At 35.8% G+C, this 13,113-nt stretch overlaps 1 protein-coding gene across 1 annotated transcript in view; it reads right to left on the bottom strand.

The window, feature by feature from the left end:
- FAM98B (family with sequence similarity 98 member B) overlaps positions 1-13,113 on the bottom strand; it is a 33,009-nt gene that overhangs the window by 15,129 nt on the left and 4,767 nt on the right. Inside the window, exons 2-4 of the mRNA XM_052646920.1 lie at positions 10,092-10,237; positions 8,852-8,986; positions 3,307-3,485 (exon numbers count right to left, since the gene is read on the bottom strand). Coding sequence (XP_052502880.1) covers positions 3,307-3,485; positions 8,852-8,986; positions 10,092-10,237 — 460 coding nt within the window. The remainder of the gene's footprint in view (positions 1-3,306; positions 3,486-8,851; positions 8,987-10,091; positions 10,238-13,113) is intronic.

The following is a 13,113-nucleotide window of genomic DNA, read 5'->3' as shown; positions in this document are numbered from 1 at the left end:
GCCAGAGAATTAATCAAATGTTAACAAGAAATCATTAAAACATACCTTCACATACTAAGGGCTTCCCTGGTGGCTCAGAGGATAAAGTGTCTGCTTGTAATGCAGGAGACCCGGGTTCAATCCCTGGGTTGGGAAGATCCTCTGGAGAAGGAAATGGCAACCCACTCCAGTATTCTTGCCTGGAGAATCCCATGGACAGAGGAGCCTGGCAGGCTACAGTCCACAGTCACAAAGAGTTGGACACGACTGAGCAACTTCACTTCACGTACTAAGAAAGATTTTCACTACAATGCAGAGTATCTTCCTCAAGGAAGCAAGTTACATTAATCCAAGCTATAGCACACCTTTTCCAAAGTAAGAAATAACATACATGGACAACTGAAGTAACTACCAAAAGACTTTATTATGAGAATCTAAGTTCCATGTGAAATAAATTCATATTCTTAGGACAGCACACTCTTACATCCTGACAAAAAATAAATAAATAAAACCTTTGCTGAGTAGGTTGCAGTCGTGTCCAACTCTCTCCAACCCCATGGACTACAGCCCACCAGGCTCCTCTGTCCATGGGATTCTCCAGGCAAGAATACTGGAGTGGGGTGCCGTTCTCTTCTCCAGGGGATCTTCCCGACCCAGGGATCAAACCCAGATCTCCTGCACTGCAGGCAGATTTTTTACCGTCTGAGCCACCAGGGAAGCCCCGAGTATGTTGGTTTTACTCAACTAAATATTTTGTACACATTCCATTGTTCACCAAGACAATGAAAGAGAGTAAGCCCTCAATTAGTCACCATTCACTTTCACTTTTCACTTTCATGCACTGGAGAAGGAAATGGCAGCCTACTCCAGTACTCTTGCCTGGAGAATCCCAGGGATGGGGGAGCCTGGTTGGCTTCCATCTATGGGATCGCACAGAGTCAGACACGACTGAAGCGACTTAGCAGCAGCACATTTCATCACTTTTGCAAAGCCACTGATTTGAACTGAAACATTTTTATTTTTGGTGAACAAGATTTAGACATTTGCTTTTGCTTTACAATATCAGAAGTCATTTAAACAGGATGAAATATATACAGTTGCTTAGTTTATAATATAATAGAGAAAATAGGAACAGGTCACATTTGAGGAGTATGAAGCTTAATACTGGGGGATCTCTTTTCAAAAAGAATTAACGATTATGAACACAAAATTAGCTCGGAAATTGGTGGTGGTAATGCAAAGTGACTGTTAAGTGGTGGGTACATGGCTTCTTTTGAGAATGATGGAAATATTCTAAAATTAGATTTTGATGATGACATACAAGTAAATAAACAAAATCCATTGAATTGTACACCTTAAATGGGCATACTTTATGGCACTTCAATTATATCTTTTGGATCAGTATGTGGATGCATTGGAAGATTAGGAAGAGTCTAGAAATCTGTCTCAATCTGAAACAGCCGCAGGTATTAGGCAACCCCAGATAATTCTTAATCCAGAGAAACAAATTCTGAAGAGCAATTTATGAACTACAGAACAATATTCTTGAGCTGGGATTCACAGGCTTATTTTTTGGTTTGCTAGTTCTAAAAACAAAACAAAACTTTTTAATACTGTGTTTTATCTTAATGATACTAAAATTCTCTTACATTCATTAAGACAAATTTTGTTTCCAGCTCATAAATTATCAGTGCAAAAGAGTACTTTATTCAAGAATATAGCTTAAAACAGCAAGTCTAAAAACAGTTTTACTGCCTATTCTTGAGGGTGAAAATTTTCTTTTCCTTGAAAAATGAATCCTGTATTATTCTCCTAGAGGACTCCTACAAAACCTAGAAATTAGGCTAGAATTTGGTCTGCAAGGGCAGTATTCTCTCTAATTTATGCCTTGACTGGGAATGAGGAAAAAAAAAATTCAAAAGCTAGAGATATCATTTTGTTGTTGTTAATTACTTGTTAATTAGTTGTTCTTAATTACTCCATCAAGGTACTCATTCATTTATTAACTATACAACAAACATTTCCTAAACACTTATCCATCAGAAATTACAGATTTCTTTGCTCACTGCCAAAGACAATCACACTGAAATTTTATTAACAGCATCCATTAAAAAGAAATTCAGTTTGCCTTTAAAGAAAAACTCTACTTTTTTCATTATACTGTAATTCAACCTTGGTTAGAAACTGGACCCTTAAATTTGCACAGAGATTTCTATCAGGGCAAACAGCAAACTTTCAGACTAGCACTTCGTCATTAAGACCTGATTCCTGAATACTGCTGCTGCTAAGTCACTTCAGTAGTATCCGACTGTGCAACCCCGTAGACAGCAGCCTACCAGGCTCCCCTGTCCCTGGGATTCTCCAGGCAAGAATACTGGAGTGGGTTGCCATTTCCTTCTCCAACGCAGGGAAGTGAAAAGTGAAAGTGAACTCGCTCAGTCGTGTCTGACTCTTAGCGACCCCATGGACTGCAGCCCACCAGGCTCCTCCGTCCATGGGATTTTCCAGGCAAGAGTACCGGAGTGGGGTGCCATTGCCTTCTCCCTCCTGAATACTAGTAATAGGCAAATAAAGTCAAAAGCTTACTATTTAGTTTTACGTGAAAAATTTAGCTTTACACGAAGATTACTGTCTAATTAGAATGTATATTTTGTACTTAAAGGAAATACAGTTGATTCTTGAACAACATGGGTTTGAATTGTGCTGGTTCGCCTCTACATGAATTTTTTTCACTAAAAACAATTACAGTACCATCCAATCTACAGGTGGTTGAATTTACAAATACCAACTGAAGATACAGAGGCCAACTGTGAAGCTGTATGTTAATTACTGACTCCACAGAGGATCAGCACCCCTAATCCACACAGTATTCAAAGGTCAACTGTATTTTCATCCTTAATACATGTACAGGAGCTTTCCTGGTGGCTTAGAGGTAAATGATTTGCCTGTCAATGCAAGAGAGACAGGTTTGATCCCTGATCCACAAAGACCCCACATGCCATGGAGCAACTAGGCCTGTGCAACACAACTGTTGAGCCCACGCACCTCAGAGCCCATGCTCCACAACGAGAGGCCACCACAATGAGAAGGCCGCATGCCACAACTAGGGAATAACTCCCGCTCTCCAAAACCAAAGAAAAGCCTGCGCAGCAATGAAGACCCAGCACAGCCAAAAATAAATAAATAAAGTTTAATACATTTGCTGCTGTTATTTAGTCACCAAGCCATGTCTGACTCTTTGAGACCCCATGGACTGCAGCATGCCAGCGTTACATGTTAGCATTTAATTGAATTCGGGGGAAATAAAAAATAAAACAAATACAATACCTTTGATTCCACTTGGTTTAGCATAAGCGGAATGTCAGAAGTTGTTGACTTGGGAATCCCAAGGGTATCGCAGATAGCCTGAACTTCCTGATAAATTTCACTATTTTTATCTAATTGAGAATTTTTACACTTCTTGTTCTGTAGTATCTGTAAAGCTTGAAGCTCTGTACTTAAAAATACTATAATAAAAAAAGGGAAAAACAAATAATGTTAAAATGCACAAGAATGCTTTAAAAATCCCACTTGTGGGTACACATGCAAAGGACCTTTAGTGAGGATCTCGAAGAGGTCTTCCCTACCATATTCACTGCTGTACTGTTCATAATAGCCAAGACAGGGAAACAACCTACGTGTCCTTCAACAGCTGAATGGATAAAGAGAATGTGGTATGTGCATACAATGGAGTATTACCCAGCTTTAAAAAGAAGGGAATCCAGTCATTTGTGACAACATGGATGAACCTGGAAAATGCAAAATGAGACAAGCCAGATGCAGAAAGACAAATACTAATGACACCATCTTTATGAGGAATCTAAAACTCCTAACACAGAAAAGTAGAATGGTGGTCACCAATCTAGGGAAGAAACAGGGTTATTTGTTAAATACAAATTTCTGAAGAACAGCAGATCCATTTTATTGAAGTTTCAAAATCAGAGGGATCTTGGCACAGTCCTCATAAGCAAAGTCTGACATATATTAGTTACATAAGATGAATAAGTCCTAGAGATCTACTTTACAGCATAACAATACTGTATTATATTCAGTTAACAGTTTCATTGTAACAGTTTACAGTTAACAATACTGTGTTGTATACTTAAAGATTTGCTAAGAGGGTAAATCTTACATTGAGTATTCTTATCACAAAAAGAAATAATAAAGAGGGCAGAAGGAAATTTTAAAAAAGGGCAGAAAGAAATTTTAAAAATAGTGCCTATTCAGAGTCTAAAGTCTAGTAGGAGGGACCCATCAGTAAAAGAACAACATTAAAATCTTCAAGAATGTATAGAGCTGAAAAATTACTCTCTCTCTGATATGCAGAGCTCAAGCCAAGGGAGAATGTATAGCTTTAAGTGATCTATAAGCAGAGAGAGCAATCTGTAAAACCGCCTTTAGGACAGACCACTCCAGACTGTTCACAAGTCCTTTCACAGTCACCATTTCATCCTTTCAACAGTCATCTTTCTAAAAATTACTCAAAAATCTTAGATAGAAAAAATACAACAAAACGGTAACAGACTCTCACATACTGAGAAGTAAAAGGCAGTGGCTGAGAGCAGGCTGTGGAGGTGGGGGTATAACAGGTAAAAGCACAAATCTCCACTTAGAAAAGAAATAAGCCTCGGGGATGTAATATATAATTTAAAGCATACGGTCAATAATATTGTAATAACTTTTTATGGAAACAGATGGCTACTACAATTTCCACAGTGACCATTTCACAACATATGCAAAGGTCAAATCATTATGTGGTACACCTGAAACTAACATAATATTTATATGAATGATATTTCAATTTAAAAAAATAGTAAAAAAAAAAACAAAAAACCCACATCATTTTGGAAAGCAAAAAATTAAATCATTAGTCTTTTTTAAATTAACTTTCAGAACAGTAAAGACAGATACTGGGGGTTCATTTGTTTTCATTTCAGTTAAATTTATACACACACAATTTAATATAATAGTTTCAACTTCAGTAGAGCAGGAAAAGATATCTGAGAAACTGTTTAAAAGTACAAGGATCCCACCCTTAGAGATTCTGAACCAGAACATTTTAAGTTCGATTTGGGAATCTGTATGGTTTTAGAGCCAAGGTGATTCTCACGGACAGGATTGAGAGCCACTAATTTAAGGTTTTCCCATGTAATCTACACATAATAGTCTAAGGAATCCACAAAAAGCTAAGACCAATACATATCAAACTTTGCTTATGACTACTATGCCAAGGTCCCTCTGATTTTAAAACTTCATTAAAACAGATCACCGTTCTTCAAAAATTTATATTTTGGAACCACGGCTGAAGTCTGTCTTCGTTCTACAGAAACATGTTGTACATAAGAGTACAAACAAGAGTTCAGTCTAGTATTTAAAATGCTAATCCACGCAGATGGACAATAATACTGTGATAAGTCTTCTCATACAGATTCTCAGACTCCCCACCCCAAAGCCATCACCAATGTTAGTTTCTGGGTATCTTTTAAAGCATATATGTATATGTATATTTAGTATATGTTTCTACCATCTATACACTTTTATTTCTACTACAGAAACAAGAGTATACATCTTCTGTGTATTTCTTTGCCAATATATTCTAGAGATCATTCCATATTTACACATTTTATCTACTCTCATTCTAAAGGCTCTATCATGGTATCAGGGTGGCATGACACCACCCTTATGGCAGAAAGTGAAAAAGAACTAAAGGGCCTCCTGATGAAAGTGAAAGAGGAAAGTGAAAAAGCTGGCTTAAAGCTCAACATTCAGAAAACTAAGATCATGGCATCTGGTCCTATCACTTCATAGCAAATAGATGGGGGAAACAGTGGAAACAGTGGCTGATTTTATTTTGGGGGGTCCAAAATCACTCTAGATGGTGACAGCACCTGTGAAATTAAAAGATGCTTACTCCTTGGAAGGAAAGTTATGACCAACCTAGACTGCATATTAAAAAGCAGAGACATTACTTTGCCAACACAGGTCCCTCTAGTCAAGGCTATGGTTTATCCAGTAGTCATGTATGGATGTGAAAGTTGGACCGTAAAGAAAGCTGAGCGCCAAAGAACTGATGCTTTTGAACTGTGGTATTGGAGAAGACTCTTGAGAATCCCTTGGACTGCAAGGAGATCCAACCAGTCCATCCTAAAGGAAATCAGTCCTGAGTGTTCACTAGAAGGACTGATTTTGAAGCTGAAACTCCAATACTTTGGCCATCTGATGCGAAGAGCTGACTCATTTGAAAAGACCCTGATGCTGGAAAAGACTGAAGGCGGGAGGAGAAGGGGATGACAGAGGATGAGATGGTTGGATGGCATCACTGACTCGATGGACAGGAGTTTGAGTAAACTCTGGGAATTGGTGATGGACCAGGGAGGCCTGGTGTACTGCAGTCCATGGGGTCGCAGAGTCGGACACGACTGAGCTACTGAACTGAACTGATCATGGTATCACTCGAAGATGTACTATTTCTATTTAACAATAAACAATGCCATAATGAACACTCTTCTCGTATATCTCCGTACACTCAGTATGAACTACTAGTCACTGAGCTGCCAGTTCAAACAACAGATGAATTTTACCTGCGTTACTGAAAATTTGCCTTTCCAAAAAAATGGTCCCAATTATTCTACCACCACACTTCAATACCTGGAAGTAGCATATGAGAATGCTTCCTTACGACTTTTTTTTCCTGGTATTTGCTAGCCTGGTAAGTGAAAAATGATTTCTTTTTTTTTGCAACTCTAACTTTGTGCATCTTTAAATGCTTAGAAGCAATTTTTAAAAAACTTTTTTCTGTAGGATGCCATTTCATGCCTTATGTACTTTACATATTTTCCCAGTGAGTTTTTATCTTTATAAAAGCTCTTCATATAGTAAGCAATTTGGCCCTTTTAGTTGTACACACAATGCCAACAATTCTAAGAACATGCCACTTATTAAAGCAGTATGTTTTAAAGGTAGTAAAACTAAAGATGAAATATATGCTGGTAAGATTGCTAAAAGGATCTTTCTGGAACAAAATATGGCAATATATATCCAGACAGAATTTTTTTAATGTTCATAATCTCTAAGTAAAAGCATCCAAAAATATGAACAAAGTAATTAACTTAAAATATAAAAAATCCAAATACCTCTAAATTTGAAATCTATTAAATAAAAATGTCCATAGTGTAGAAAGCTATGTAGCCAATTTAAACCATTTTTTCAAAAAATACTAAGTGATGGGAAAATAGATACATTAAATGAAAAAGAGGAAGAGCAAGAATTACACATGAAACAAATCTCAATCTTATTTAAACATGTGTGTACAAAGGAAAAAGAAGGAAAAGGAAATACACTGAAAAGTTATTCATGACTGTCTCTGGGGAGTGAAATGATAAATTATTTTTTTTACGTATTTATCTACTTTGTAAGATTCCTATGATGAGAATATAATTTTCCAACAAGTAACATGAAATTTACTATTCTAAGTATACAGTGGCTTTAAGTAGATTCACATAGCTGTATAACCATCACCACCACCCAACTCCAGAACTTTCTCATTTTCCTTAACAGAAACTCTGTACTCATTTACACTAATTCTCCCTACACTAATTCTCCATTTCACCCTACCTCTCAAGCATGTATTTTTATAAATCAGAAAAAAAACTATACCAACCTCTCTTATAGTTCCTCTATACTTTACTTGGATCAGAAACTTACAGTACTATTATTGCTGAGCTTCTTAGAAGCAAAGGCAAAAAGGGAAACATGATTTACATAGTTCTCATTGACTAATATAAAGAGTATACAAGTTCCTCATAGCCAGTGCTTCTTAGCTTCCTCTTGTCCTAATACACTTATGGGTTATTGTGCCCTCCCATTAATAATGGTTCATTAAGTCAGTGACTCACACTGAATGGGAGGAAGACAAGGAAAGAGTGTAAGAAATGGGGGCACATAATGTTCATTCTCCCCAACACACAAGATAATTCAACTGTCGAGATTTTGATTATCACCACTAAACACATAAACATGATTTCTGCTGTAATGAAATTAACATCTTAACACTAGAGCATAAAGGAATAGATCATGCGCATCTTTTTATAAATGGTACAGCCTAAAATAACAGAAATCTTCAATAATAGAAGATGCTAGAAAAATTCTTTCAAGAGATCACTGTTTGTAGAACTTTCAAAATAGCATGAAATTAAACTAAATTTGAAAAAAATTTAAGGGACCCAATGTAAACAAATGCATCTGTTATTTATAGTAACTGTTTAGACATAGGGTAATCTGTACTTCAAGTTCATCCCTGATGAAACACAGGCCACATGCACCAGAATCCAAGTGGCACAAGGGCACAATTTTCTTTTAAACAGATATATCCCTAATGCTTAGAGCAGTTTCTAATACAACAGAAAGTGATCAATAAATTTTCTGAACTATCACTAAGTGCCTATCATCTAATAATTTGCTTAGCAGCCTAATTTCAGAGAGTTTTAACATTAAACAGGACTTTGGAGATCACCACTTTAGCCAACTAGTAATAAATGTCAAGGGATGAATTAGGTGAAGGAAAAACTGCTAAAGTACTAGTCATAAACAAAGGGTAATCTACACTGGCCAAATAAATTATAAGTGTTATGGAAATCTTAGAGAGTACATTAGTAGAATTTATCCTACATTGATACAAATATCTGAGTCAGTCTCACATTTTAAGCCAAATATTAAAACCTAATACACAAAATGTCTAATGCTTCATTAATTATAGTTCATAAATCTTGACTTGAAAATAACACAAACCAGATCAAACACAGGCATTTAAACTGTTCAAAGAAATGTAACTTACACAGTAGTTTCAAACAATCATCCTTCTTTTTTAAGCGGTCTTTAATATCTCCAGATATGAGTACAGAATATGGACATGCCATTTCTTTTAAAAAGCCACTTATCTCAAGCTGGAAGCTTTCTAGATCATCTCTCCCTTTAAAAAAGAAGAGGCATAAAACATTTACTAAATATTTATGACATAATCTGATACTATCAAATCTACTAGTTGATTTTAATTTTATATCAATTCTAAATTTTCACTTCAACATTAAATCCTTAAATGTGTGACCAAAAGTAACATATTAGGTAAGCTTAGGTTAAAGTAACCAAAACATATTTCTACATATAGAAAGTGACACTTAAATTCAAGAACATAAGTATCTAATCATGAAATTGTAAATCTTCTTATATTTAAATCTCTGATAAGTATCTTCCAAAGGGCTTTCCATAAAAGCTGATAAAATGGAAATATTTTATGTTAGTAACTGAAATATTACAGCATTATTATGGCTATAATTATTAATTAGCTTCAGAGCAAATGATCCATTTCTATTGTATTTCTATGGGTTTAGATAATAAATGCAATCATCTAATTAAACCTCAGCACCTGTCCTTTCATAATCAAATTACGTGGGAACTTGTGTCATAAGTTCTGATGCAGCTTATTTTACTTTACTTCAGGTGAATTCTATTAGATTTGGCAAGGAAAAAAAAAACAATTTGAAAAGTTAAGAATAGCATCAGAAGGGAATGCTACTTTTATCTTATAGCAAATGCCCAACACACTTTTATTTTCTACCAAAGACCCACAAGAATTCCAGCTACCAATAGTAATGAATTAAAACTTGTAAACTAGCAGCGGAATTTTTTATAAATGTATTCCTATGTGAATCCATGTCCTGAGTTATAGGTTTGGTAATACAACTTAAATTAGGGATTACACATACTTTACAGGAAAAAAAAAAAACCTTAATTCCAAAAATGAAGTATTCAAAAACTAAACTTTTTAATAACCAAATTCAATACTAAGTTCAAGACAGCAGATAAACAATATTTATAATTTTGTATAAATTTAAGAAATAATTTTGGGTTAATCAATATGAAATTAAATTGAAAGATATTTAAATCACATACTGAAGTTCTTTGTATTAACGACTTTTCTTTGTACAGTGAGCACATTATAGATAAAACTGTAAATCATAACCTATCATTTAATTTTACTAGTAAACAGAAAAATAAATAAAACTAAATAGCAATACCAGCTGAAGTGATACTTTCTTCCAAGTTGCACAGTGATTTTATTTGAGAGCTTAACCAAACACAGAGCTCTGAAAATTCAGGTGAAGACAGTCCACTCTCTGCTGCCTTTGTAAGTGCTTGCTCTTCTAACAGTGGTCCCTTATACCTAAAAAGGAAAATATAAAAGATTAAAACAATAAGCAAAACCCTAATACATGTAATACTTTTTAATCAAAGTCTGCTGCTTGTCTTTGTGAATAAAATATCATTGGAACACAGGCAATAAATGTATCCATCTATCTGACTGTTTCCCTATATTTGTGACAGAGAAAGCATGGCCAGCAAAACCTAAAAGTTTTACTCTCTGGTTTGTTATAAAAATAGTTTGCTGGTTTCTGCTCTAGGTAACTAACATTTCATTTTTTTGTTTCAAAGTTTTTTAGTAAAATTATCAACCTATTTTAAGATAAATATTACATATAACAAAGTCAAACAGAGTAATAACTATACCAGTTACAGGAATAAGAAAAAAGTAACAGTTAAAGGAGAACGGATGCAAATTTTAAATTTAAAAACTTAAAGCCGAAAGGGATGTATGAGATTATTTTACTCTTATTTCTTTTGTAAGTTTATACTTTTAAACACTGCTACAAAGTATATTTGAATAGAACCTTAAATTTTCAAACCACTTTTACGTATGTTAATTGAATTTGTATCAGTTTTCTTTTATTGTTCTTAGTGTACCTGAACTCCCCCCCCCCCCCCCCCGTTACAAACTTTTTAAGTTTTAGCACATCTGCTGGGTTTCAACCCACTGCAGTTATTTTTCATTTGATAATCAAATTGTCCTATCTCTGATTAGTGGGAGCCCATTCATGTTAGTCAATGAGTTCTCTGACTAGTTCCCAGAATTCTTTGAATATTTTTCTTGATTTCTATGACAATATGTTCTTGCCTTTTACCTGCAACTGGCCATTTCTCCAAGAAGCCCTGATTCTCTTCAATGGTATTTATTTAGAGTACATAATCTGGCAGTAAAGGTTAGTCACTGCAACTGTACCTTTTTAAGAGAAATTACATCAGGAGTTCACACTGCTATTTTCAATTCAGATTTAGAATTATAGGGTTTTTACCTATTTTGCTTTACATTTTAATCTGTTTTTCTCTTACAATGCAAATTCTGGTTTCTTATGACATAAAATCCTAGTACGGCAACCTACTCCAGTATTGTTGCCTGAAAAATGCTATGGACAAAGGAGCTGGTGGACTACAGTTCATGAGGGTCGCACAGTCAGACACAACTCAGTGACTAAACAGCAACAAATATAAAAATATAAATTACATAGTTTCAGAATAGAAAAAACAGCATTATTACTAATAAAATTACTGAAAACAATTTATATTTTTGTTTCTAGAATCCATTCCAGTTCAGTTGCTCAGTCGTGTCCCCCTTTGCGACCCCATGAACCGGAGCCTGCCAGGCCTCCCTGTCCATCACCAACTCCCGGAGTTCACCCAAATCCATGTCCATCGAGTCTGTGATGCCATCCAGCCGTCTCCTCCTCTGTCGTCCCCTTCTCCTGCCCTCAATCTTTCCCAGCATCAGGTCTTTTCAAATGAGTCAGCTCTTCGCATCAGATGGCCAAAGTACTGGAGTTTCAGCTTTAACATCAGTCCCTCCAATGAACACCCAGAACCAATCTCCTTTAGAATGGACTGGCTGGATCTCCCAGCAGTCCAAGGGACTCTCAAGAGTCTCCTCCAACACCACAGTTCAAAAGCATCAATTCTTCGGTGTATAGGAAAACAATTTCTTTCCATGTGATTAAATCCTACACAATATATTGACAGAGTTTTTTCTTTTTGCTTTTTTTTAAAAAGAGATTTGTCTTTTTATGTTTTGATTTCATTCTAGGTTTGCTTTATCATTATGTAAAACATTTATATGGCTTCAATGTCAAAAACAGCACATGGCACATTCAGACAAATCTAGCTCGTAATCTTAATGCTCTTCCCTCTGCTGTTTCCTCCATTCCTCACAGGAAATCACATGGATTAATTTGGGGAGTCAAACCATGTTTTAAAAAATGTATACACAGGCACACAGGCACACACACACACGTGAGTGCTTAGTCACTCAGTTGCATCTGACTCTTTGCTACCCCATGGGCTGTAGCCCACCAGGCTCTTCTGTCCATGAGATTTCCAGACAAGAATACTGGAGAAGGTGCCCATTTCCTTCTCCAGGGGATCTTCCCGATGCAGGGATCAAACCCACGTCTCCTGCAGCTCCTGCACTGGCAGCCAGATTCTTTACCACTGCGCCACCTGGGGAGTCCATACATGCATGCACACACCCAAACATGTACTTGTTTAGATAAAAGGCAGCCTACTATCTACTGTTTTATTCCTTTTTTTAAACATATATACATGCACACACATATCTATATATATTGGAAATCAGAGATATTATTCAGTCATACTTATGGTTGTACAGTACTCCACTGTCTGGACTGTACCATATTTTATTTGCTATCCGCCCACTGAAGGATAGTTTGTTTTTTTGTAGTGCTCTGCTATTATCAAAAATTAGACAAAGAAAAAAAAATTGGGCAAATTTTTGTCACTGTATATCTGGGATAGATTCCTAGAGGTGCAATTGTTGGATCAAAGGGTAAATGGATATGTAACTTTGCTGGATACTATAAAGTTTTCCTATACAAGGATTATACAATTAAAATACAAGAGTATCCATTACCCATAACTCACCAAAGTTGCCAAACATTTGGATTGTTGACCATATGGTTTTCTCAATATAGTTTTAATTTACATTTCTCTTATGGCAAGACTGTATCCTCTTCATACATTTAAAGGTGATTTGCATTCCTTTTTCTCTAAATTCTCTGGTCATATTTTAGGAAGGGTTTTTTCAAGTCCCCTTTTGCAGATAAGAAATTAGGGCTTAATGAAGTTAGGATACCTGCCTTATGCAGCAGGCCAGAGGAATATTACAATCATCCCCTCTTTACAGTAATGCTTTCA

The sequence above is a fragment of the Budorcas taxicolor genome, chromosome 10 (genome assembly GCF_023091745.1).
Source record: "Budorcas taxicolor isolate Tak-1 chromosome 10, Takin1.1, whole genome shotgun sequence".
Taxonomy (NCBI): Eukaryota; Metazoa; Chordata; class Mammalia; order Artiodactyla; family Bovidae; genus Budorcas; species Budorcas taxicolor.
This window is presented reverse-complemented; position numbering and strand designations above follow the sequence as displayed.